Genomic DNA, 27,718 nt, shown 5'->3' on the forward strand with positions numbered 1-27,718 from the left:
GGCTGGCTAGGCCACTCCAGGACCTTCATATGCTTCTTACGAAGCTACTCCTTCATTGCCCTGTGAGTGTGCTTGGGATCATTAGCATGCTGAAAGACCCAGTCATGTTTCATCTTCAATGCCCTTGCTGATGGAAGGAGGTTTGCACTCAAAATCTCACGATAAATGGCCCCATTCATTCTTTCATGTACACGGATCAGTCGTCCTGGTCACTTTGAAACTGCCCCAAAGCATGATGTTGCCACCCCCATGCTTCACAGTAGGTATGGTGTTCTTTGAATGCAACTCAGCATTCTGTCTCCTCCAAACATGACGAGTTGTGTTTCTACCAAACAGTTCTACTTTGGTTTCATCAGCCCATACGACATTCTGGCAACACTCTTCTGAATAATCCAAATGCACTCTAGCAAACCTCAGACGAGCACAGACATGTGCTAGCTTAAGAAGGGGAACACGTCTGGCACTGCAGGATCTGAGTCCCTGGTGGCGTAGTGTGTTACTGATTGTAGCCTTTGTTACGGTGGTCCCAGCTCTATGCAGATCATTCACAAGGTCCCCCTGTGTGGTTCTGGGATTTTTGCTCACCGCTCTTGTGATCATTTTGAACTCATGGGGTGAGATCTTGTGTGGAGCCCCAGATCAAGGGAGATTATCAGTGGTCTTGTATGTCTTCCATTTTCTTATTATTGCTCCAACAGTTGATTTCATCACACCAAGCTGCTTGCCAATTGCATATTCAGTCTTCCAAACCTTGTGCAGGGTTACAATTTTGTTTCTGGTGTCCTTCGACAGCTCTTTGGTCTTCAAAATAGTGGAGTTTGGAGTGTGACTGTTTGAGGTATTGGACAGGTGTCTTTTATACCAATAAGTTCAAACAGGGGCCATTACTACAGGTAATGAGTGGATGACAGAGGAGCCTCTTAAAGAAGTTACAGGCCTGTGAGAGCCAGAAATCTTGCAGGTTTTTAGATGACTAAATACTTATTTTCCACCATAATTTGCAAACAAATCTTGCCAAATCAGACAAGGTGATTTTCTGGATTTATTTTCTCATTTTGTCTCTCATAGTTGTGGTCACCTATGATGTAAATTACAGGCCTCTCTCATCTTTTTAAGTGGGATAACTTGCACAATTGGTGGCTGACTAAATACTTTTTTTCCCCCACTAGAGAAGCTAAGGAACTCATAGTAAATGAGGCAGCACAGTTTTTATGCCTTCAAACTTGAGTAAAACACTTTGGATAACACAAAAATTTGCCTTACACAAAGTTGTGCAAAAAATTACCAGCTTTTGTCATTTTTATGGCAAAATAGGCAGAGATAGGAAGGAGCAAGTTTACTGCCCTGTAGCAGCAGCCGAGCTGCTCGGATCCGGGTTCTTAGTGGCTCGAGGGTCTCCGGACCTGGGGTCGTGCGGCCACTCAAATGAAGGGGAGTATTTACAAGAGATTTTATAGAGTTCATGACGCCACCCGTGGTATGTGGTAATTAGGAGTAACACCGCTGCAGTTGGGAGTACCCGGGGATGATGGAATGGGGCAGCCAGGTGTAAGAACCCTCCACAGGTAGGGGGAATACCCCGGGACTCGGTGTTTGGAGGGGACACATGCCGTTGGGTGTAAGGGGGGACACTTTGGTACTCACTCAGTCCATTAAGCAGACACCGACAACTGGTAAAACAAGTCTCTGGACACCGCTGCCGCTGAGGGGAGCAAGTTTGGGTCTCATCCCCAATGGTGCTGCTTCATGATCCGTGACCTGCCTCCTGGCACTAAGTTTACTTCTTTGGTGGTCCCGGTATTGTAAAACGTGCGGGGTCCCGCTCCGCACTATGGCTAAGTGTGGGAGCTTGCTCTCAGGGCTCAAGCTTGGGATTTTCTGGACCGTTTTGGATTGGAAAGTCCTATCCCCCTCGTTGCGCTAGTGCCCTGATTTTAGAGCGGGTGGAGAACGAATCTTGAAGGCTCCCTTCTCCGCGAGTAAATTATCAGGTTGCCTGAAGCTACTCCCCATACCTAGGGTCCACGTACCCCGTCGTGCTCGGTCCCAGCCCGGTGATGGTGCAAGGCCGCCGACTGTCCTCCTCGACAGATCCATGCCCCTTGCCACGATCCCCTGTGACCGGGGGTCCGACTCCTCTAGGCCCAGACCACCGCCTTCCACCTAGATTGTTTCCCAGAAGCCCGCTCCCAACCTCCTCTCACTTTCACTATCAAACTCTCTACTCCTTAACACTCCTCACCTTCCCTCCCCAACACCCCAGGTGGGCGACTCTATTCCACTCAAGCTGTCCACTGGTGAGTTTGGTGGTTGTGGTACAGGGTGTATCTAGTATTTGATTAGCTGATGTAGGCAACACCATATGGTTAGGGACCCAAAACCAAGAGGGAGGTGAATACTGCATGGGAGGGCAGATTGTGCAATACCCTGTGATGACCCGATAGTCCAGGGGCGTCACACAAGTGTGGCAGGGCATGGCTATAAGACCTGTCAAATTTATGGAAATTAGCAGCGTTTTTTATGCCAGACAATATTCCAGTCCATAGTTGGAGAAACATTTCTGGCGAGGCGCATACCACTCATAAGTTGTGCCAAATTTCATTAATCAGTGTGCGCCTCTTAATGAATTCAGGGCATCTTATTCATGCACACCCTTCATTAAAATTGGCATATGTATCACCAGTTGGGGCCAATGTTTTTCAGTCAAAAGATGAGGCACTCTCTGAAATGTGTGAATACAGTCATGCCAAAAGTGTTGTCCCCCTTGAAATTGTCCCAGACAATTAAGTATTTCTCCCAACAAAATATTGCAATTACACCTTTTTTTTATACACATTTATCGCCTTTGTGTGTATCGGAACAACACAAAAAAAACAGAGAAAAAAGGCAAATTGGACATAATTTCACAAAAAACTCCAAGATGATTTTGACACCCCCGACTTAATATTTGGTTGTACACCGTTTGAAATTAATAACTACAATCCATTGTTTCCTATGGCCATCAAGAAGCTTCTTACATCTCTCAACTGGAATTTTGGACTTTTCTTTTGCAAACTGCTCCAAGTCTCACACTTTCGGCCATAATGTATGTGTCTAAAATCAATATTATGCTCCAGTTGGAAAAGTATGTTGTCTTAAAGAGGGGCATCCCAAATTAATTTGAAGCTCTATAAGAACTGAAATGCCTCGGGTCTAGACCCTTTAGCAGATCTAGATTGATAACCTCTAATTTACCCCACTGAGAGAGTCATAGTTCTCATAGTTGTCATAAATATGGCCCATGACTCTTCCTCAGAATATTATGCTATATATTAATCTGTGATCGCTTGTGGCACCGCTCCTAGGCTTGAATGAGTCCTGTGTGATGTCATAATATATCATTTGGTCCCCTCTGCTCCTGGAGGAGGGACACCATTCACACTACCACCAATTTTCTACTTGCTACTTTTTCTTTGGAACCACACACTGAGATAGATGGAGCCTCAAATTCCTGGAGACTCTTGTTGTTTTGGCATATAATATCAACTGTGATGTGGTCACCGAGAAGACTGGATGAAGTCCAGGGCGGGGAGTTCATGGGGGGATTTTATAGAATTCATTGTTATGTTTTTTATCATTTTGTAAATTTAATAAAAAATGTCTCATACAAAAAAAATATGGATACCAGGGGATACAAACATCTGTGAATACTGATGGGTGAGCCGTATCTAATTGGTGGTGGATTGAGTTGTAGATGTTAGACCAAAAATGTCAGAAGGCCAATGCAAATAAAGCCCTTAGTGCCTGTGACTGTTGGGTCCCTTACAGCTTTTTGTCTGTCCCTTTAATCACATTACTAAACTCATGACATACAATAACTAAATTCCACCTGACACAACTACAATAATGCTAGACCTCACAGTGAAGTAAGGGGGTTGTCTTTGGACCATGCTTACAACCCTTGGGTGCATCAGCTCCTCATGGAAGAACTGATGTTCATATCTAAATATTACATTATTCTATGTCTTTGCAGGATGTGTGAGAAGATATTTTATAGATCTTCTGCCAGCCTTTCAATTTCATCTAAGAAGAAGTCCAGGTCTTCTTTAGCCACATCTGGATTCACAATGATCTGTCTGAAGAAGTTAACTCGGTTCCCATGAGGCTGGTATCCCACCATCATTGATCCTTTCTTCATCATCCTTTCCTTTATGATTGGGGCCACCTGGAAAAAAAAATATATTTAATAATAAATGATTATTTCCTATTAAAGATTAGGGACACATTCTGCAGCACTGTACAGAAATTGTCACTATTTGCAGTCCCTGTAGCTCTTAAGGGGACTTTACACGCTAGCGATATCGGTACCGATATCGCTAGCGTGCGTACCCGCCCCCATCGTTTGTGCGACACGGGCATATCGCTGTGTGACGCCCTGGCAAAACCAGGTAGTCACAGATAGGCCCCTACACAACACCCTTCCCTCACCTAGGAAACACACAGCCGACCTGAAACCCTCGGGGCGGGAAAACAGCAGATCTGTTGAGAGGAGTATGGGCTGGAGCTAAGTGTAGCTCCAGCCGAGGAAGTTCAAGTTGAGCGGTGCCAGGGTCGGAGCCCTGGTGCCTTGGCTAGGTGGCAGATGGTGGTCTCCGGCAGCAGGAGACGGGAAGACAGCTCGGCAGATCCAAGGAGGACCGGAGAAGGGTTGGAGCCCACTGGTACCGACACCGGAGACCCGACTGGAAACCGTGCACACAGGGGGGTACTCGGACCCTGAAGCTAGGACCGAAGACAGTGGCCTAGTTAATTAACCGATTGAGGACAGGATTATAGGTCCTGTCCCAACCTAAGTCCCGAAAAGTAGACAACCATCCAACGAGAGGGATAGGGCCACCGCCAGGGCCTGTAGATCCCACGGGTCAGTGTCAGATGGGCACAGCTCCTCAGGCAACATCCAGCCGGGAGCAGACTCCCGTGTTCCACACCGAAGTCAAACTACACAACCACACCAGTGCAGAGGAAAAGACGGCGACCACCAGCCCGGGTGGGGGACTAAAGTACAACCGGCCGCGGCGGCCGGCCACCAACACCTTGGTTTACCAAAGGACTCGTGAGGGGGTTAACATCCAGCTGTCATTACACCGCTCCCGGGTGTCCCCTACAACTGCAGCGGTGGTGTCCCACTTCACCACACACCGTGGGTGGCATCACGATCATTCTACAAACATCCCCGTATAAATACGTTCCCCCTTTTTATTCGGAGTGTCCACGCGACCCCTCGAGCCGTACCGTAGGTCCCGGATCCGAGCAGCGCCGGCTGCTGGCACAGGGGTTGCACAAATGCATAAGTGGTATACTTCGTAATTGGGAGTTATTGTAATTGGGTGTTAAATAAAGCAAAGGTAGTGGTGGATACAGAGTCCAGGCAAGATATAATTATTAAGAAACAGAGGATTCAAAAAAAATATTGATAAACCGATATTTGTTACACTTTAAGCTATGTAATCAAGAAACATCGTGGGAACTGCTGGACTATATCGGACCTAGGAACTTTGATTTCTAATAAACTGGTGAACAAGGGACAGTCTTTTGTTTTTATTTCTCTCTTTATAAAACTTTCACTTTTCCATTTGTGGACTACGTCAGAATCCCTGCACAATGGTGGATCTGCATGGGTTGTGTTTTTATTAATTGGTGAACCAGGGAAAAAGTCAGTGAGTGTTTTTCTCTAAATAAACTATTTTATTGTGTGTGTTTGTTTCTTTTTACTTTCTGGGTTAGTAATGGGGGTGTATGATAGACGCCTCTCCATTACTAACACCAGTTTCAAGGCAAAGCGTTAGAATTGGCATATCTAATTTGATACGCCACTTCTGGGGCAGCTGCAGGCTGGTAAAAGAAAAATGCATGGTCAAAAATGCACGCTTTTTTGATGCATTTTATGGCCACAAGATGCATTTTTTTTTACCACAGGGTGTATATTTGAGGTTATGACAAAACTACAGCATGTGGACATAACCTAACTCCTCAGTAACGCAATCAGTGAGCAGGCTCAGACAAAGCATGAAAGCCTCATGCCTCAGCCTAAGGCGGGCTTTGCACGCTGCGACATCACAGGCCGATGCTGCGATGCCGAGCGCGATAGTCCCCGCCCCCATCGCAGCCGCGATATCCTTGTGATAACTGCCGTAGCGAACATTATCGCTACGGCAGCTTCACATGGACTCACCTGTCCTGCGACCGTCGCTCTGGCCGGCGACCCGCCTCCTTATTAAGGGGGCGGGTTGTATGGCGTCACTGCAACGTCACACGGCAGGCGGCCAATAGGAGCGGAGGGGCGGAGATGAGCGGGATGTAAACATCCCGCCCACCTCCTTCCTTCCACATATCCTACGGAAGCCGCAGTGACGCCGGTAGGAGATGTTCCTCGCTCCTGCGGCTTCACACACAGCGATGTGTGCTGCCGAAGGAACGAGGAACAACATCGGACCGTCGCGTCAGCGTAATCATGGATTACGCCGACGCTGCACCGATGATACGATTACGACGCTTTTGCGCTCGTTAATCGTATCATCGAGCCTTTACACACTACAATGTCGCATGCGATGCCGGAAGTATGTCATTTTCAATTTGACCCCACCGACATCGCACCTGCGATGTCGTAGTGTGCAAAGCCCGCCTAAGAGGGCATTCACATCTAATACTTGAGATACTACTGGTGTGGAGTTAAGAACACGCTGCTCACACTGCCTTCATCCCTGACTGATCTAATAATGGGAATATCAAGGACTTGAGCTAATAAGAGGCTGCGCAACACTGCTATCCTCCCTGTGTTTCTGAATACTACTTTGACCACGGAGATACGATATCTCTAGAGTTCTACTGCAGAACCCCTTTAGCCTTTCAATATGGTTTATGGTTTATGGAAGGAAATCCTGGGGCGTAATAGAGGAAACCCACACAAACAGAGAGCGATCTTTGCATTTGGTTAGATTTGAACCTACGACCACACAACTGACTACTTAGGCCCCTTTCACACATTAGTTTTTTGTCCATCAGTCATAATCCGTCGAATTCTGAAAAAAACGGATCCAGCGACTGATGTCGCTGGATCCGTTTTTTTCTCATTGACTTGTATTAGCGACCTCACGTTTCATCCGTCGTTCGACGTCGAAAAATGTGTGTCCGTCGGAGGGAGACGACGTCCACAGCAACATTTTTTGTATACATCGAAAAAAAGGACAGTGACAGATCCATTGCCATCCGTTGTTTGGTGGAATTAAAGACTATGGGCGCAGGATCCATCATAACCCATCAAATGACGGAATCCAGCGACGGATTCCGTTTTTTTTAACTGAGGATGCTCCAAAATCAGTATATAACGTAGAATACACCCCATGTGTCATTCTCAGCGCTGTGATTGTGATTGTTTTCAGTAGCCAATAACGTTTGGGAGCCACCCCCTTTAAAAAAACGGATCCGTCAAAAAGAAACAGAGGACAAACTGATGAGATGGATCCATCAAAAAAACAGAGATATCGAGACGATGGATTGTGACTGATGGCAAAAAACTTATGTGTGAAAGGGGCCTTAGACACATTCTTCCACTTTCAACCATGCCAGGACCTCCACAGCTTTTCCTCCTCATTATGAACACCCAGTATGTATACCTTGGCTACAAATGTATATTTATTGCTCCCAGTGAATTTTGCAGGTGAATCAGAAATAGCTACATGAACAGTCATACCATAGTTCTATAAAAGATAATGAAATACTATAGATTACAGCTGAATTATTACTAGGTGCTAAATTACCTTTCCAAGTCTAGTCCAGAAATCTAGGGAATCCTCTTGGTTTCGAAGACTTGGTGGCACATACCAAAAACACAAGTTCACAAACTCCGGCTGTAGAAAAATAACATTTGTAAGTAGCGATCCAGTCACTCTCAGTGAATACAACATTGCAAACCTTTTATGATAAATATTTTTTTCACTATTGTTTTTTAATACTTGCCAATTACTAAAAAAAACATTTTTAGAGTCCATTTTAAATATATTGGAATTTGCAATGACGCACATAGTGCTATTCTGCAGCGAGGGTATGTCACTGGTAAAATAGCTACAAATTAAAACAATAAATTGGGGAATAGGTAAATACATCCGAAATACATGTACTGCCTGCATCCTTCTCAATTTTATGCCTCAAATCTGAACATTTAATACCTGACGGATCTACCCCCGAAGTAAGAAAAAAAAAAACTACCTATTGTGGTTTTATTAATTGGAATGGGACTGATGGCCATTGGCCAACTGATGGTCGGAAGAGATGTTTATTGCGCATGTCCAATTTCCGGCTCCTGAGCGAATTGTTCCCACGGAGTTAAGTCCTATGCTGACATGGTAGCTGGTGGCTTTCTCATAGAGAACACAGGAGTGCTTGGTCGATTGTGCACTCCTGTGTACGTGAGACCCGGCTGAGAATGCTTTCAGCAAAACTATCGACTAACGCATCATTCATCCCACAGCCATCTAATGTGTATGGGGGCCTGCTACAAGTGTATTGCCTGTAATTCGGTTACTATTGGCAAAAAATTCCTGAGCCAGGTAACCAAGAGGGAATATGATATCCGGTCTTTCATAAATTGTAGAACGCAGGGTGTAATATGTAAGGCAACTTGTATATGTAAATTAGAATATGTAGGTAAGACTCGGAGAGAACTAAGACGACGGATTGGAGAGCATCTTAGAGATATTAGGTTGAATAACGATACGCCACTAGCAAGGCATGTAAATAGTATGCACAATGGGGATTCTACTGTTATCATGTTTCAGGGCATTGATCGTATTAAACCTCTACCTAGAGGAGGAAATTGGGACAGGAGGTTATTACAACAAGAATCAAAAGGGATATACTGGTTGAAGACCCTCTACCCCAACGGGTTGAATGAAGAGCTTTCTTTTGCACCCTTTATTTAGTGGTGATGTAGGTGAATCTTAGTAAGGAGGGCTAGACGTCGGCCGAGTGGGGGCGCCCATGCACAGTTCTATCTTATGGCGCCGACCCCCACGTGATAGGTAGGGTTAGCATTTAAAGTTAGTGTTCTAGGGCAAGGGTAGCCTCTTCTGTTATATCGTCTTTTTCTCTATTCTCTATGGTGAGCTCTGATCTTTATCCATTGATTATTGATTATTCAGTGAAAGTAATGAAGGTTTTTATGATCAATGCCCTATTGAAAATCTTTTAGGTGGAACTTTTTCAAAAAATGTTTCAGTAACAATTTCATCAATTTTTTGAGTTCTTTTGTAAAATTGGCCGTTTGAGTTTAATGATAATTATGGAACTATTAGTGAAACCACCATGTATCTGGGCGATACACTTTTAACTATGGGGCTATTGTTCTCCAGGAGTGTATCTCAGAGAATCTGGTGATATGGCTATGATCCGTGTTAGCACAGTATGTAGTCACCTGATAACTGTTTGTGATAAGCATTGGTTAAACCGACTTTATAAGCGGGAGCAGGTTCCAAATTACGATCAGTTTTTATTAAAAGTCGTTGAGACGTTGAGGAGACGTTGGTACGATGTTGTTGCGCATTTAGTTAAATAGAGTGACGCTGTGTGCTCTTTTTTGTATAAGATAATGAATTGGCCTTCGGTCGTGTGACGTCATGTCACATGACCTTTTGAAGAGAGGACGGCGCGCGCCGCCATGGTAACCGCGTAAACACTATGACGCAGCACACCCGGATGTGGTCATGTGACCTGGTGGGCGGAAACAATGTCACACGCCAAGGTAAGGTGGGAACATTTAAACTGGGGCAGTATGCGGTGGCTCTTGATAGAGCGAGAAGCACGGCCGCTCCTGCCACGTGGTGAGTTCCCCATATGTGTGTATGTGCAATAGCATCTGACGTGCTGACACTTACTGTCAACTTGCACATTTTTTCTCAGCATGTTATTTAGGTGATAGGTCTATATTTTGTGGGACCTGAATTGGATATGCCGCAATTTGACTCTGTGATGAGTCTATGCTAATTGGTGAGTTTTCTTACATATGAAGATGTGATTGAATGGCTGACATGCTGATATTCATTGTTATCCTGTATGTTTGTTTCAGCATGTGATGCAAATAACAGGTTCATATTTTATGAGACCTGAAAAGGATGTGAACGTATTTATGACTCCCCTGAAGAGTTTTCCTGAACGATACGCGTTGGGAGGTACATCTGTTTCTCTAAGGGGTTCCATTATGAGAGTTTTTTTGGACCCCAATGATTGAAAAGTGGCACCTATGAAATTTGGTAAGACAAATCCGATTATTTATTAGCAGTGGACTTTAATGTAAGTGGCACCTATAAATGTGGTGAGATAAGTCCTATTACTGTAGCGGAGGAAGTCCAACTATAGTTTTGTTTGTACATATCCTTTGAATAGACAGGAGGTGCCAAACCTTTCATGTGTTGGTTGTTTGTCTTTTTTATTTGTGAGTACGAACCACAATTTTAGAGGATCCATTAAAAGTTAAATTTTAAAAAAATTTCTGCAATAAGAGAAAGGTTGCTATCTTATAATCTGTATTGTATATGTACTGTATATATATATACAGTCAGGGCCAGAAATATTTGGACAGTGACACAAGTTTTGTTATTTTAGCTGTTTACTAAAACATGTTCAGAAATACAATTATATATATAATATGGGCTGAAAGTGCACACTCCCAGCTGCAATATGAGTTTTCACATCCAAATCGGAGAAAGGGTTTAGGAATCATAGCTCTGTAATGCATAGCCTCCTCTTTTTCAAGGGACCAAAAGTAATTGGACAAGGGACTCTAAGGGCTGCAATTAACTCTGAAGGCGTCTCCCTCGTTAACCTGTAATCAATGAAGTAGTTAAAAGGTCTGGGGTTGATTACAGGTGTGTGGTTTTGCATTTGGAAGCTGTTGCTGTGACCAGACAACATGCGGTCTAAGGAACTCTCAATTGAGGTGAAGCAGAACATCCTGAGGCTGAAAAAAAAGAAAAAATCCATCAGAGAGATAGCAGACATGCTTGGAGTAGCAAAATCAACAGTCGGGTACATTCTGAGAAAAAAGGAATTGACTGGTGAGCTTGGGAACTCAAAAAGGCCTGGGCATCCACGGATGACAACAATGGTGGATGATCGCCGCATACTTTCTTTGGTGAAGAAGAACCCGTTCACAACATCAACTGAAGTCCAGAACACTCTCAGTGAAGTAGGTGTATCTGTCTCTAAGTCAACAGTAAAGAGAAGACTCCATGAAAGTAAATACAAAGGGTTCACATCTAGATGCAAACCATTCATCAATTCCAAAAATAGACAGGCCAGAGTTAAATTTGCTGAAAAACACCTCATGAAGCCAGCTCAATTCTGGAAAAGTATTCTATGGACAGATGAGACAAAGATCAACCTGTACCAGAATGATGGGAAGAAAAAAGTTTGGAGAAGAAAGGGAACGGCACATGATCCAAGGCACACCACATCCTCTGTAAAACATGGTGGAGGCAACGTGATGGCCTGGGCATGCATGGCTTTCAATGGCACTGGGTCACTTGTGTTTATTGATGACATAACAGCAGACAAGAGTAGCCAGATGAATTCTGAAGTGTACCGGGATATACTTTCAGCCCAGATTCAGCCAAATGCCGCAAAGTTGATCGGACGGCGCTTCATAGTACAGATGGACAATGACCCCAAGCATAAAGCCAAAGCTACCCAGGAGTTCATGAGTGCTAAAAAGTGGAACATTCTGCAATGGCCAAGTCAATCACCAGATCTTAACCCAATTGAGCATGCATTTCACTTGCTCTAATCCAGACTTAAGACGGAAAGACCCACAAACAAGCAAGACCTGAAGGCTGCGGCTGTAAAGGCCTGGCAAAGCATTAAGAAGGAGGAAACCCAGCGTTTGGTGATGTCCATGGGTTCCAGACTTAAGGCAGTGATTGCCTCCAAAGGATTCGCAACAAAATATTGAAAATAAAAATATTTTGTTTGGGTTTGGTTTTTTTGTCCAATTACTTTTGACCTCCTAAAATGTGGAGTGTTTGTAAAGAAATGTGTACAATTCCTACAATTTCTATCAGATATTTTTGTTCAAACCTTCAAATTAAACGTTACAATCTGCACTTGAATTCTGTTGTAGAGGTTTCATTTCAAATCCAATGTGGTGGCATGCAGAGCCCAACTCGCGAAAATTGTGTCACTGTCCAAATATTTCTGGACCTAACTGTATATATATATATATATATATATATATATATATATAGATATATATAGATATATTTATATTAGTTCACTACAGTGAATGGGTGAGATGTAAATGTATAAATTGAAAATAAACATTCTTAACTCCTCTTTGGTAAGAGAAAATAAGAAAATCTTTTGATTTATCATGACTGATGTTTCACTGGCTGATTCCTGAAGCAAAGCTGCAAAAAGCAATCAGATTTTCCTTTTATCACCTTCACCAATCTTACCTCCATAATCAAGCGGAAACCTCCCCTTTTTTTCATCTCTTCAACCAGATATCTAAAGAACATGAGAATAAGAATATACTGTTTTAATCAGTGCTTATAGGTTTAACAGACAAATGTCTTATAGGTTTCATAGAGCTATTGACTATGAAGAACTGGGAACATCAGCTGTTGGAAAAGATTAAAAAATCAGGCATTATTAGGCTGTGTACATGTACCGCCCCGCGCTCGGCTGCAGCCGAGCCGTTCGGGTCCGGGCTCGTTTGGTGGGTGGCTCGAGCGACTCCGGACCCGAGGGTCACGTCGCTCTGCAAGGGGTTGCTGGCGATCTCGATGGGGGTGGTTAGGTAGGTGTACGGCCGGAGCCGTGTTTGAGTTCGTGACACCACCTACGGGACATGGTGAATGTGTAGACACCACCGCTGCGGTTTCGGGGGCACCCGGGGGAGATGGTAGTGCAGCAAGATGTTAACCCCTCCATGGGCAGGGATGGTGGCCCCAGGACCCGCTTGGGGAGAGTGACAGTTGGGCGGTGCAGGGCGGTGCGCGGCTGGATGGTACTGTTGCACTCACGATTACTGACACACTCAAGTCTCTGATGAACAAAGTTGATGGTGGTGGGTGCCTGCAGCCGGCTGCGTCTTCTCCCCCGCCCGGGTTGGTGGTCTTGGCCTTTCTCCTGCACCTCTTTAAGTTTGTGTAGACTGCCTGTGCCTTAGCAGCGGGAGTCCGCTCCCCGGCTGTGTATGTACCGGTGGAGTCCGTTTGCCTGCAGGCGCTGGCCCGTGGGATCTCTCTGCCTGTGCGGTGGCTTTCTATCCCCCTCAGTGGGCTGTTGCCTTCTTTCGGGTCTTGGAATGGGAAAGACCTAAGGTCCAGACCTCAATCAGTGAATTCGATGTGGTCCAATGGCTTCCAGTCTGTTCCCCAGTTCGGTACCGGCGGGTCACTACCCTGTCCTGGTCCCTTATGGTTCCACCTGGCCGTCTTCCCGGCTACTGCAGGCCAGGCCACCACCTGCCTCCTAGCCAAGGTACCAGGGCTACGACCCTGGCACCTGTCAGTTTCCGCTGCAGACCTGTCACAACAGGCCTGCTGCACACTCCTCTCTACTCCACTTCACTTCACTTCATTGACAACTGAACTGAACTGAACTGTTAGTTTGAACTGCCCACTGTTCTCCTGCCTCAGGCCCTCTGGACTCCTTGGTGGGCGTGGCCAACCGCCTGGCTCCGCCCCCCCTTGTGTGACCAATAAGCTCTGAGGGAGGTGACTAGGTTTTAGTGTGGTTGGCTGCTGTTACCTTTTTAGGGGGACGGGTGTTATGCAAGGGCCTACCTGTGACTACCTCGCTAGTCCAGGGCGTCACATACACACTTTGCAGTATTTTTTTATATATTTTTTTTGCATATATTTTGTCAAAAATACAGAATTTTGCTGGCGTTTCTCTAGCAAATGGATTGGTCCGAAGCATCTCTACATAAAGGAGGGAAAAGTACAGTCCTTTTTTGAAACCTGGGAAAGCTTTTATTTCTCTGCTACCACAATGTATTAGGGAAAGCATTAGATCCTGCTTTCAACCAACGGTATGGAATCAGGAGCAACTGTTATTGGGAGAAGCGCCCATATAGAACAACCTCGATGTGAACTGCTGTAGAGGGAGATCTCACTCAAATGTTGTAGATCTATCTTGGAATCGATGGGTCCCACACAACCCATGAAGGGTGACAACAGGCATTGTGCACCCATGTTGGGTACTTTAAACATGAATCATACCTACTGTCAATATGTTACCCTCTCCCCCTCTTTTTCCTTTCCCCGATCCCAGTTTCTTTTTCCTTTAGAGTAGAGTTTTTCTACTTGGAAAATATGTCTTATCATTTAACTGTTAATCTCAAGATAGCAGTAGACTTTGCTATGAGTTAGGCCTAAGACATACGGTGTGAAAATCGGAGCAAGTGGAATGTGATAAAACATCGCATTCCACTTGAACCAATATTAGCCTGTATGTCAGCACACATGAGCGATTATTTTCTCAGCCCTAATCGGACCGAGAAAACAGTCGCAGCATGCTACGGGTGTAATGCGATCCTTGTTTCTCTCGCATCCATTCAAGTCTATGGGGCGAGAGAAACATCGCACTGCACTCGCAGTACACCGATGTACTGCGAGTGCAGACCGAGAATGGCAATAGCCAGCAACGGAGGAGAGAGAGAGATAAATCCCTCCCTCCCCTCCGCAGCACCCGCTCTCCCCTCCTCAGCGCTGGCCCGCCCCTCCTCAGCGCCAGCCCGCCCCTCCTCAGTGCCGGCCCGCCCCCCCGCAGCTGTGGCCCGGTCGGACCTCAGTCGCAATGACACTAGCATGACACGCATGTCATGCGAGGATCGCAGTAGTCCCCGTGTGGCCCTGGCCTTACACCTGCAACATATGATCACAGCCTTAGGGCTGCTTGGACCAATATAGCACAAGTCTCTGGTGAACAGACCCATAGAATATCATAGGTACAATTCCTATCTATGTTTTTCACAGATAGAACTCATATGCAAAAAAAAAGCAAATGTCGGAAAGTGCCTTTACCCTGTGGTTGTCCTTAATTTGTAGTCATTTTTGTTCAAAACAAGGTTGTGTTCACATGTACTGTACGTCAAATTTTCTGATGGGTGCATTTTGAAGAGATCAAACAGAACTGTTATGGAACCCAATTACTATGGCATGGGCTTATCATCTATGGCAGCAAACTATCAGGTAAGTTGAAAACTATCATGCCTTATCCTTTTTTATCTGGGTATATTGGAGTAGCATCGATAAACCCCAATACAAATTAGATAGGTAACACCTGCCATTTTTGGCAGGACTGGCAACTATGTACTCCTTTACCTGGTGGTAAGACAATGCGTTGTACCTTGTTTGGTCCAGCACTCTGTCCACTTTTCCCTCCAACCCCTTGGATCCAAGTGCTTTCCACATTAGCCAAAGTTTCAAGCAGTCCACTCTGCGACCACATTGGATTGATTTATCGCCAGTATCATATTTTAGGTCGTAAAATTTGTCTGTTTGGAACAGGTAGGTGGCATTAGCCGCATGACATTGTTCTAATAACTGCTGTAAAGAAAGGCAGACAGTTAGTGCATGACACTTTATGTAACTACGTCATAACAAAGGTAGCAATATGCAATATTCAAAAATGGCCATTATATATTTTTTTGGGATCCACAAACAATCAAATGTGTATTGGGGCTGCTTCACTGTAAGAAAAAAATAAGTATTGGGCATGTTGGATGCCCACACACCTTAATCATTTGTTCTCCAAGAGACACTTAGCAACTTCAAGGGAACCTGCCAGTCAATTAATGCTGCTGAAACCTCACTACGGGCAGCATGAATCAGAGTCACACTGCATGACCCCTGAGTGTTTAATAGGAAGCCTACTTTGAAGATCCAGCTGGGTACCATAGCGTGAGATGAGACTAGTACAGCTCCACCAATGACCAGTTTCTCCCAGCGCTGCTCTAGTTGATTGACAGCTCTCTTCCATGTGTGTACATCATGAGAAACCTATAAATCAATCTTAGAGCCTTGTGTGATGAAGCCGACTGGGGCAGTGCTGGACAAGTCTTATTTATTTTTGTAGTTCCCGGTCGGATCTTAAAACAATATTTTTTCTGAAACACTGTAGCGTTGCAGAGAAATATATACCTAGCTGCAATCAAGCAGCAAACACAAAGCCAAAAATTTGATGAGCGAGCACTAAAGTGCTTGAGTGCTCATTACATGAATCGACATGTCTGATGCTCGGACCCACTCAATTCGAGTAACGAGTATAATGGAAGTCTGTGAGACATTCAAGCATTTTTACGGCAGATCCCGCTAGAGGGCTTGGAAGTCCATAAAAATATATGGGGTATGGGTAAGATTCCTAGATGCATTTCTGACTCCCAGGTCACTACTGGAAAGTAAAAATGAAATCATTTAAAATAAAAAAAAAAGCATGAGGTCTCCCTCATTTTGTTATAACATGCCAAGGTAAAGCAGACAGCATGGGGGTGATATTATCAGGTTGGGAAATTCCATGGTTATTTTGTCCTTCCCAGCCTAAAGATAGCAGCCCACAGCTGCCCCAGAATTGGCGCATCCATTAGATGTGCCTATTCTGGAGTTTTACCCCGGCTCTTCCCGATTGCCCGGTGTAGTAGCAATTGGAGTAATAGGTTAATGGGATTGATGTTAGCTGTTTAATGTCAGCTGACATCAAGCCCATGGGTTAGTAAAGGCTAGGCATCTATCAGACACCCACCTTACTAGCCCTCTTGCATTTCCAGTCGGAAAACACTCAAAAATCTCTGTCAGTCCTCGATTGACACTTCATGCAGCAGGTAGAGGTTCTCAAATAACCGGAGATGGTCATCAATATCTGAAGTGTCTTCATTGAACTGTGGTATGTCCCGGAACCTTAAAGATGCGGGCCCCTCTCTCTTGTTATCCACTGTCATGTGTGCTGGGGCAGGTGGGGGTACTGCTACATGCATACCTAAATATTTTCTTTACCACTGCCGACCACTCTCTCTCCTTGGCCCGCTCTCCTAGCGTGGTCAACATCCGCCTCAACTCAGTGGTTTAATCCTCCATCATCTAGATGATAGCCCTTGACTGTGGTTCCTTAACAGAGTTGCCCTCCTCCATGTCGGAACTGACCTCCGACTGTGGATGTTCTCAGTCCCACTCAGTCAAGCGTTTGTATTAGGGTCATGTGGTTTTCTTCAGGCAACCACTTTAGCTCTCTGCCAAACCAAAGGGCTCTTAGTTCCTGCCTCTTGTAGATGGAGTCTGCCATTTCTTCTGCCAACTCACCACTCAAAAAAACAAAAACAAAAATGTGAGCCGGAGTATGAGATGGTATACATGGAACTTGTGAGACCATGTTCACACTGGCCATGAGACAAAGAGAAACCAAGGAAAACATTGTGAAAACATACCCTGCTGTAACTAAATAAAAGCATAGTGCATATAAACATAGGGTACTTAGTAAACACTGTTTTTGATCAAAAAAAGCATAAAGCTATCCCACCAAACGTCAAGGTGTACCCAGTTGGGATAGTACCTACACTCTCTAATATTAAAACCTTACCATGGGTCTAAAATAGGCCTCAATGTGGCTAAGGGCTGAGAACAAACAAAAAATTGTTTTTAGGTTTTAAATATTAGAGAGTGTAGGTACTATCCCAACTGGGTACAGCTTGACTTTTGGTGGGATAGCTTTATGCTTTTTTTGATCAAAAACAGTGTTTACTAAGTACCCTATGTTTATTTGCACTATGCTTTTATTTAGTTACAGCAGGGTATGTTTTCACAATGTTTTCCTTGGTTTCTCTTTGTCTCATGGCCAGTGTGAACATGGTCTCACAAGTTCCATGTATACCATCTCATACTCCGGCTCACTTTTTTGTTTTTATGTAGTTTTTTTGTATTCAGTACAAACAGGGAGTGGCCCCCTTCTCAGCGAGCTGGACATTTCATTCTGTGAATCCCCCTGACTGTGTGTGTCCTGTTGGGACCCGGTCGCTCTCAGCCCTTAGCCACATTGAGGCTTATTTTAGACCCATGGTAAGGTTTTAATATTAGAGAGTGTAGGTACTATCCCAACTGGGTACACCTTGACGTTTGGTGGGATAGCTTTATGCTTTTTCTGATCAAAAACAGTGTTTACTAAGTACCCTATGTTTATATGCACTATGCTTTTATTTAGTTACAGCAGGGTATGTTTTCACAATTTTTTCCTTGGTTTCTCTTCAACTCACCGCTCAGTAGCTTTCCCCGGTAAGCTGTTGTAATGTGGAAATAAGAATGGTACAGGGGCTCCTCGGCTGACCCTAAGACTAGGGTCCCTGTGCTGTCCCTTATCCCGATGGTAGACTTAAAGGTAGTCAGGGTCGAGCCTCCAACGTGGCCCTGTCTCCTATCCTGGCCCTAATGACTATGTCCCCACCACCCAGGGACCCACCAACAAGGAATGACGAATGGGGTAAAACAAAACTCATACACAATTAAAACCTGCACCAGGGACTAGCCAAAGATGTATGGGTAAGGATACAAAGGAAAGGGGATAGTAGAAATAACTTAACCACAATCAAAGCAGATAGCAGCAGCAGCCAGAACACGTCCTCTCTGCTCCCTAGCTAGCTCCTAACTGAATAGAATAACCAGCAACCTCTCCAGGAAGCAGAAGGATTAAATACAGCCCGGAAGTGCTCAACTGAAGACAGCTGAGCAAGTTTGCTGCTGCTCCAGGGAAGAGATTAACCCTTAAATGCCCAAAGGAAAAAAGCAATGATTAAATGTGCATGGTCTCAGATGGTAAGTGAGAACGCTAACCCTGAACCTGTCCTTATACACGTGACAGCAGTCCAAAGATAAGGTGATCCCACTGCTGCCACCACTTTTGAAGATCTGAGGTTGTGGGTTGTATTAATCACCTAAGCAAGTTAACAATGCAACCATTTTTTTTTCTTCCGTATTACAGTCTCACAGCTACCATAGTCCTTATGCTCCTGCAAACAACGGATATTATGACTGTAGCACATGTATCCAGCTCCAGCCAGCAACAATAGTCCTTAGCATAATTCTTCAATCCAAAAGATGGATATCATAGCCATACAACAGGTATCCAGTTCCAATCTCTATAGTCCACTCATGGGCACCAGGACCTGACCACAGCAACAGATCTTTACCCTTTCATGTCAATGCACCATCTACCTCCAAACATGTGTCTCCTTGCTTTTCTACCTCTTTTGGGATCAGCCCCCTGGATGAGGAGAGGTGATTATATCCCACTCTATTAGACATTTATTTCATGTAACTCCAAGAATGAAGGAGGGCATGGAAGTCCAGTTTCTGGCCAGTTTGCAGCATTGTGGATCAGGCAGGCTCTTGGCAGAAAGGAACAATAGACGCACAACCCCGAACCAGATGCAGGACAATGAATCCTACTGCAGGCCTGCTTACATTAGAGTCCATAGAGGCCAACTAGGATACACACATTTACAATCCCTTAACCTGACGAGCAATCAATCTCTTATAGAACACAACAATAAGATTGACCCAACCAGCGCTCTGTGTTGTGAAAAGTCTGAATCCCTTAGAGCCATGGACTGTTCATCGGTCTAGTAGTCTTTAGTCCACAGTCAGCTCCTCATAGGGTTTATGCCTAGAAGACTTGGTTGTGTCCTTTTAAATCATGGAGGTCTTGCAAAACGCTAGAAGTAGTAGTTTTGATGTGGGGTGTATTCATTTTTACATCAACTAATTTGAGTAAAAATGAAGATTGTGCAATGAAAGTTATCTTATTAAATGCAGTCTTGTAAAAATTTTGAATATTTACCTACAATTGACTCATAGTCATACATGAAAAAAAAATATATATGTATAAATTAATCTCCAAGTAGATTTGATATCAATATATTTTTATAAAAATTATTTTTTATATATTTTTTGTGGATATACAGTTATACACAGTGCAGAAAGTGCATTATAAAAACAAGACATACGTTAAGGAAACCAACTCACAGGGCCGCGTGACCTGGGTTACATACATGGCAATTTCATTAAATCAATTGTACATCTCAATACATATAGTGGAACCAAAAGATAGATAAATAAATTGTATAACATCATAGTAGCAACCAATTCATATATATATACAATATCATGTTGAACAAATAAATATACATATATAGATAAAGTGCTTAGTTATAGTGCTTTAATATTGGCCTTATATACTGCCATATTGCATTCTGTCATGTTGCACACATCCCCAATGTTGTAGAGCAATTGTTATCTTAGGAGATCCATATATACATATATATATATATATATATATATATATATATATATATATATATATATATATATATACACACACACACGAGTCTACAAGCATATGAATATATTGCACCTAAATTGATCCAAAAAGCAAGCCTGATATACAGATCCCGGCAAAAAAAGTTCCACTATTATAAACAGAGGTGGCTCAATTGTCACAGAACAAGTGGACAAATACACTCGTTCAGTATATATAAACGGCCATAATCAGCCGGACCATTGCAACACTTAATCTGCTGCCTTTAAAACAATATGGGGAGTCTCACCCCTCAAAATAACCACCTGAGGTTGCCATGCCCTGGTCCCTGGTCACACCACCCTGCACCCCAACGCGTTTCGCCGGAGCTTCGTCCGGACGAAGCTCCGGCGAAACTCAGGTGGTTATTTTGAGGGGTGAAACTCCCCATTTTGTTTTAAAGGCAGCAGATTAAGTGTTGCAATGGTCCGGCTGATTATGGCCGTTTATATATACTGAACGAGTGTATTTGTCCACTTGTTTTGTGACCATTGAGCCACCTCTGTTTATAATAGTGGAACTTTTTTTGCCGGGATCTGTATATCAGGCTTGCTTTTTGGATCAATTTAGGTGCAATATATTCATATGCTTGTAGACTCGTGTGTATATATATACCGTATATATATATATATATATATATATATATATATATATACATATATATATATATATATATATATATATATATATATATATATATATGGATCTCCTATGCTAACAATTGCTCTACAACGTTGGGGATGTGTGTAATATGGCAGTATATAAGGCCAATATTAAAGCACTATAACTAAGCACTTTATCTATATATGTATATGTCGCGGGCGGAGGAGGGGACGCCGCGCTTTCCCACTGCTCGGGTCCGGCTGCTGTTGCTGCTGCTCGGTGGTGGCTCAAGCGGTGGGCCGGATCCCGGGGACTCGAGCGGCGCTCCTCGCTCGTGAGTGAAAAGGGGGATGATTTTGGGGATTTATTGTCCGTGACGCCACCCACGGTTGTGGTGAAGTTGTGACACCACCGCTGCTCTGGACGGGGATCCCGGGAGCGGTGACAGGGAGCAGCTTGGATGTTGTTTTCTCCCCTCCGTGGGTAGGGGGGTTTGGTTGTTCCGGGGCCCGGTGAGGGGTAGGGATGGATGGCAGGCGGGTTACGGGGCCTGGTGAGGTGCAGGGTCATGGGGGCAGCGCTGTGCCGCACGACACGGTGGTACTCACTCAGCCAATGATGTACACAGAGTCTCCGGTCAAACAAACGGCTGGATGGACGGGTCCCACAGACGGCTGCGGTGTTGTTCCTCCCGGCACGTTGATGGTGACTGCCTTTCCCTCCACCTGTGTAGTGTAGACGGTTCCAATGGGTTCCCACCGGTAACCCGCTCCCCAGCTTGAAGGTTGCTGAAGGAGCCCCTTTTGCCCGCAGGTTCTGGCCCTGGGAACTGTAGCCTTGGCGGTGACTGTTTCCCTCTCTCGGTTGGACTGTTGCCTTCTGTCGGGACTTGGTTGCTGGGAAACCCCAGAGGTTCCCTTTGCTAACGGATTTGACAATTTCCACGGCGACTCCTAGCCTTGTCGGGGTCCGTAAGCCCTGCCGGTTGGTGCTGGCTTCTCTTTGCGTACCGGTCCGGTACCGCCGGGCCACCGCCCGTCCACGGTCCTTACGGCTGGCTCCGATAGGCCTCTCCTGCAGACGATCACCACCGTCTGCCAACCTTGCTGTATCATCCGGGCCACACACCTGGACGCTCTCAGATTGCTCAACTGCCACTTCACTTCCTCTCTTCACTCCTCTCCAAACTAATCTGCACTGAACTGCTTTTTCCCGCCTCCAGGACTGTGAACTCCTCGGTGGGCGGGACCAACCGCCTGGCCCACCCCCTGGTGAGGACATCAGCCCCTGGAGGGAGGCAACAAGGGTTTTTGTTTGACTTTGGTGTGCCTGACCGGGGTGTGGGGTGTGTTGGTGTAGTGCTTGTGACGTCCTGGCTTGTCCAGGGCGCCACATATATTTATTTGTTCAACATAATATTGTATATATATATATATATGAATTGGTTGCTCCTATGATGTTATACAATTTATCTATCTTTTGGTTCCACTATATGTATTGAGATGTACAATTGATTTAATGAAATTGCCATGTATGTAACCCAGGTCCCGCAGCCCTGTGAGTTGGTTTCCTTAACGTATGTCCTGTTTTTATAATGCACTTTCTGCACTGTGCATATCCACAAAAAAATATATAAAAAATAATTTTTCAACTAATAAAATATATTATATATCAAATCCACTTGGAGATTAATTTATACATATATATATATATATATATATATATATATTTTTTTTTTTTTTTTTTTTTTTTTTTTTCATGTATGACTATGAGTCAATTGTAGGTAAATATGCTGATGTTTGGGACCATAGTAAAAGAAGTATAAAAAGACGTATTATAAAAACATGGATCTGGTGATTCTAATTCTAAGGTTTTTGTAAAAATTTTGAAAATTGTTCTTGTTTTAAGTGAAACATTACTTTTCAAAGCAGGGGCACTCATTTATGCTGAAGGCTGTGACCAAAAAAGTCCCACTTTTGAATGCTTGTGTGGCGCCCCTGACCCGGTCAGGCACCACAGAGTATTGCACCCATGCGGGAGCAATGCTTCCAGGTAATCTCCAAAGGCCAGGATGAGGTGCACACACAAACATATAGTGACCAGGCCTCCCACATTACCAGAAGGGACCCTTGGGTAGCCAGTAGGGGGTTAACTTTCAATTCCCAGCAAGGGGTGTGTTCAGAGGCTGGTTGCTAGGAAGCAGGGCAGAGAGGAAGTGAGGGAAGTCTGGAGCTGGAGGTGGAAGGGAGCAGAGGGGCTCTCGTGTCAGACGGGTCCTGAGGAGTGCAGTAGCTGAAAGCGGGGGAGAAAGGAGTACCGTGGGTCGGCTTGAAAGACATCCAGAGAGAGGGGTGGCTGAGTACGGAGATCCTGGTATCCGAGCATGCAAGGGGAAACAGATCCCCAGTACAGGCAGCAAATCATCCAGAGCTGCTTAACCTACAGGTGGGGGGTACTTTATGCCCTCACCACTACTACACAGAGCTCGAGCCAAGCAGCAATCACCAGGCCCATAAGGGGACAGGGCCAGAAGCCATCCCACCAAGGCCACGCTGCCGGCAGACGAGCCAGAGAGAGGGGAGCAGGGTGGTAACAGCTTCCCTGGAGGGGTCCTACCACGCTTCAAGCAAAGGATCCTCCTAAAACAGAAAGAGTGCAAGGAAGGCGAGTGGACAGCTACCCTCAGAACGGCCTCCTGGAATTCCTGGTTCAACCTGGTTATCACAGTGTCGCCCGGGCATCTCACCGTGACCTCCAAACAGTGAGTAAACACGTTGAAAGACTTCTTGGACTGTGTTTGAGTCATTCTGCGACCTGTGGTCCCACACACATACACCGGGGCCTGGGGCTTGCCTCACTCTCAGGGGGCTAATATACTGACTGCACCCACCATCAGCCCCAGGCATCCCTTAATCTGCAGTGGCGGTCCCCGCTGACCGCAATACTGAGAGTGGCGTCACGACAATCCTAAAAGAAGGTTCCCTACCTGTGACCAGACTGTTCCATCCACGTGGAGTCCCTGAAGGTACTGCACCGACACATACTAGCGGGGCTTCACAACTTCTGGCGTCACGAACAGGATAAGGACTAGACCTGTTCAGACAGGTGACCGTGTGCCTCAGAGGTCCGACCGCAAAAATTGAACCGCCGCCATATTGCCATCTTCAAAAGCGCGCGCTGCAGCCCGCGCGAGGGAGAAGAGCACCGCCCACGAAGAGGTGTGGCCGCCCCAGAATCCCCACAATTCGGAGAGCGTTCTGACCCAGGAAGTGGAAAGGGAGCGCGCAGATTTTGTGAAGAAAAATGGACGCTGCAGGAGGTAATGCCCCTGGTCAGGGCGACGCAGCCCAAGCGATGCCAGCCCCCGTCGCGCTGGACGCAGCAGCGCCTGGTGCCGGTGCCGCGGTCGCAGCCGCGCCGGCTGAAATCTCCCCCATAATGCCAGTTTCCTTGCTGTATGTCCCAGGAGCGCAATGGCTGCCCCAATATGCCGGTAAAATAGACACGCTGACCGGGTTTAAGAAGAAGATCAACACCCTGCTAGACATGCACGCGATGACTGGTAAGCAGAGGGCCGCTGTGGTGCTGGGACAACTGACTGAAGCAGCAGAATTGGAAGCTGAGTCCTGGACCAATGATGACCGGAGCTCTGTTGAGACCATCTTTGCCAAACTAGCAGCTGCTTTTGAACACCGCACCGAGGGAGAGCTGAGGACGGACTTCTATAACTGCCGGCAGAAGCCCCAAGATAGCATAAGAGCCTATGCCCTCAGGCTGCAGGCTGCACTACGGGCTCTCAAGCTGGTGGACCCTGTCAGTGATCAGGAAGGAAACCGGATGATGAAGGAACAATTCTTGCGGGGCCTGCGCTCTCCTGAGGATGGGAAGCAGATGAAGCTGTGGTCCCTGGAACACCCTGACGTGGACTTTGCCATTCTGAAAGACAGGGCAGTGAAAGCACTCCAACCTCCTGTGGACACAGACCCCGTCGCACCAGCATGGCCTGCCAGTTCCACGGCTGCAGGAGCGGAATCCTCCTCGCAGGCCCTGGTAACTGCAAAAGTACTCAACACGCCAGCAGAGACCATAAATACACTATCCTCCCAGGTGCAACAGCTCACTAAGGACGTCGCACAAATCCTGAAAGCAATGCAGTTGCCCTCAGAGACCAAAGTCCCTCATCGGATCCTGCTAGCTGACAACCCAGAGGACGTCCCTTGGATGCGGAGGAGAAGAGGTCCCCCAACCCGAGGCAGGAGCAGTGATCGCTATGACTCATCTGGACAACCCATCTGTCGTCGTTGCCAGGAGGCAGGACACTATGCAAGGGCCTGTCCTTTAAACGAGCCAAACCTGGGGCCGGGGGCCAGTCCTCAGGATTAAGAAGATCAGGCCCAAGTCGCTGCTGTGATCAGTACGTGGGTGGACGTCCTGTCCTGTCCATCGTCCTGGACGGGATCCCTACCCCGGCGTTATTGGACACCGGCTCTCAGGTCACCACGATCCCGTATGTCCTTTATCGGAGGTTTTGGTCGGACGACGATCTCCGACCACCGGACCCCTCCCTCACCATCTATGCTGCCAACGGACAACCTATAGACCAGATCGGGGTCAAAGAGGTAACCATAAAGGTGGGAAGGCAGGAAATGAAGGGACAAGGACTGATTGTTGTGGACACTGATATTAGAGAAAGGAACCCGCAAATGATTTTAGGCACTAATGTCATAGAAAATTGCCTAGGGGAAGTGTTGTTGTTGCTTCACCAGATTGTTGAAGGTGCTGAGGGCAGGTCGCAAAGAGCCTTGCAAAAGGAGATCCGAATCATTCTGAGGAAGCAACAGGTAAAACAGACTGGCGGTGAGATTGGTAGTGTACGGGTGATGGATGCAAACCCCATTGTGATACCCCCACGGAGTGAAATGATGATGTGGTGTAGAGCAGCGGTAGGTCTCAGAGGACAAGATTACCAGGCTGTACTAGAGCCCACTCATTCAGACCACTGGCCCACGATTCTGACAGCCAGGGGGGTAGTTGATGTACACAAGGGACGAGTGCCTGTACGAGTGTTGAACTGTGGGGAGGAGGAAGCCAGACTACCAAGGTACGCTACCATAGCCAAACTGTTTACATGCTCAGATGACGCCATAACACCTGTAGGTCCCCTGACACAAGCTGACTCAAAAGAGGGCGAGACCTCCCAAAAGCAGTTAGAGGATTGGTGCCAGAAACTACACGTGGGGACTGACTCTACACCCGACTACCAGAAACATGGGGTTTACAGGGTCGTGCAGGAATACGAGCAGGTCTTTAGTAAGAACCCACTAGACTTTGGTAGGATCAAAGGGGTGCAACATCACATACCCACAGGCAGTCATCCTCCCATTAAGGAAAGACATAGGCCTATTCCACCAGCCCATTACCAGCGCACAAAGGACATGCTGAAGGACATGAAGGAGGCAGGCGTCATAAGGGACAGTTGTAGCCCCTGGGCGGCTCCCCTGGTCCTGGTAAGAGAGAAGGATGGCACGATGAGGATGTGTGTGGATTACAGACGGATAAATCAGATAACACACAAGGATGCCTACCCTTTGCCCAGGATAGAGGAATCCCTCGCTGCCTTAAAAACCTCCAACTACTTTTCTACCCTAGATCTTACTAGTGGCTACTGGCAAGTATCTGTAGCAGAAGAAGATCGGGAGAAGACGGCCTTCACCACCCCAATGGGCCTCTGTGAGTTCAACAGCATGCCATTTGGACTCTGCAATGCCCCCGGGACCTTCCAGAGGCTTATGGAATGCTGCCTAGGGCACCTCAACTTTGAAACCGTCCTGCTCTACCTGGATGATGTCATCGTGTACTCCAAGACCTACGAGGACCACCTGAAACACCTGGCTGAAGTCTTTGAAGCGCTATCCCGATATGGAATGAAGCTGAAACCATCCAAGTGCCATTTACTGAAGCCAAAGGTCCAGTACCTGGGTCACGTGGTCAGTGCAGAAGGCGTAGCACCGGACCCAGAGAAGGTCACAGTCATCCAGGAATGGCCCACACCTACTACCGTCCGGGAGGTACGTCAGTTCCTTGGCTTGGTAGGCTACTACAGAAGGTTCATCAAGGGCTACACGAAAATGGCAGCGCCTTTGCAAGAGCTCCTGGTAGGCCACCCAAAGAAGAAAGGAAAGATCTCCGGCCCGCCATTTCACTGGGGAGAAGCAGAAGAACACTCCTTCAGACAAATGAAAGGGGCCTTGACGGGTGAAGAGATCCTAGCCTACCCTGACTACGGTCTGCCATTCGTACTGTACACCGATGCCAGTAATGTGGGACTGGGAGCAGTGCTTTCACAGGTGCAGGGAGGCAAAGAGCGTGTGATTGCTTACGCCAGCAGGAAGCTCAGGCCTACTGAAAGAAACCCGGAGAATTATAGCTCATTCAAGCTAGAGTTCCTGGCCATGGTATGGGCTATCACAGAGCGGTTCAAGCACTACCTGGCAGCCACCAAATTCACTGTCTTCACGGACAACAACCCCCTGACCCACTTGGATACTGCTAAATTGGGTGCCATGGAGCAGCGTTGGGTAGCCCGACTGGCGAATTATGACTTTACTGTCAAGTATCGAGCTGGCCGCAAGAACGGCAACGCAGATGCTCTGTCCAGGATGCCTCACCTAGCAGACGAGGGTGAAGATGTAGATGATCTTGAAGAGATTGAGCTGCCAGCGTTCCATCGCCATGGAGCAAA

At 46.1% G+C, this 27,718-nt stretch overlaps 1 protein-coding gene across 1 annotated transcript in view; it reads right to left on the reverse strand.

The window, feature by feature from the left end:
- Window positions 1-3,826: 3,826 nt before the first annotated feature.
- The window catches only part of CSAD (cysteine sulfinic acid decarboxylase), an 83,631-nt gene continuing 59,739 nt past the window's right edge, over window positions 3,827-27,718 (reverse strand). The window contains exons 4-7 of the mRNA XM_075334539.1: window positions 15,385-15,584; window positions 12,483-12,534; window positions 7,797-7,886; window positions 3,827-4,204 (exon numbers count right to left, since the gene is read on the reverse strand). Of these exons, the coding sequence (XP_075190654.1) occupies window positions 4,031-4,204; window positions 7,797-7,886; window positions 12,483-12,534; window positions 15,385-15,584 (516 nt within the window). The 3' untranslated portion in view covers window positions 3,827-4,030. The remainder of the gene's footprint in view (window positions 4,205-7,796; window positions 7,887-12,482; window positions 12,535-15,384; window positions 15,585-27,718) is intronic.

This window comes from Anomaloglossus baeobatrachus, chromosome 2 (genome assembly GCF_048569485.1).
Source record: "Anomaloglossus baeobatrachus isolate aAnoBae1 chromosome 2, aAnoBae1.hap1, whole genome shotgun sequence".
In the NCBI taxonomy this organism is placed as follows: Eukaryota; Metazoa; Chordata; class Amphibia; order Anura; family Aromobatidae; genus Anomaloglossus; species Anomaloglossus baeobatrachus.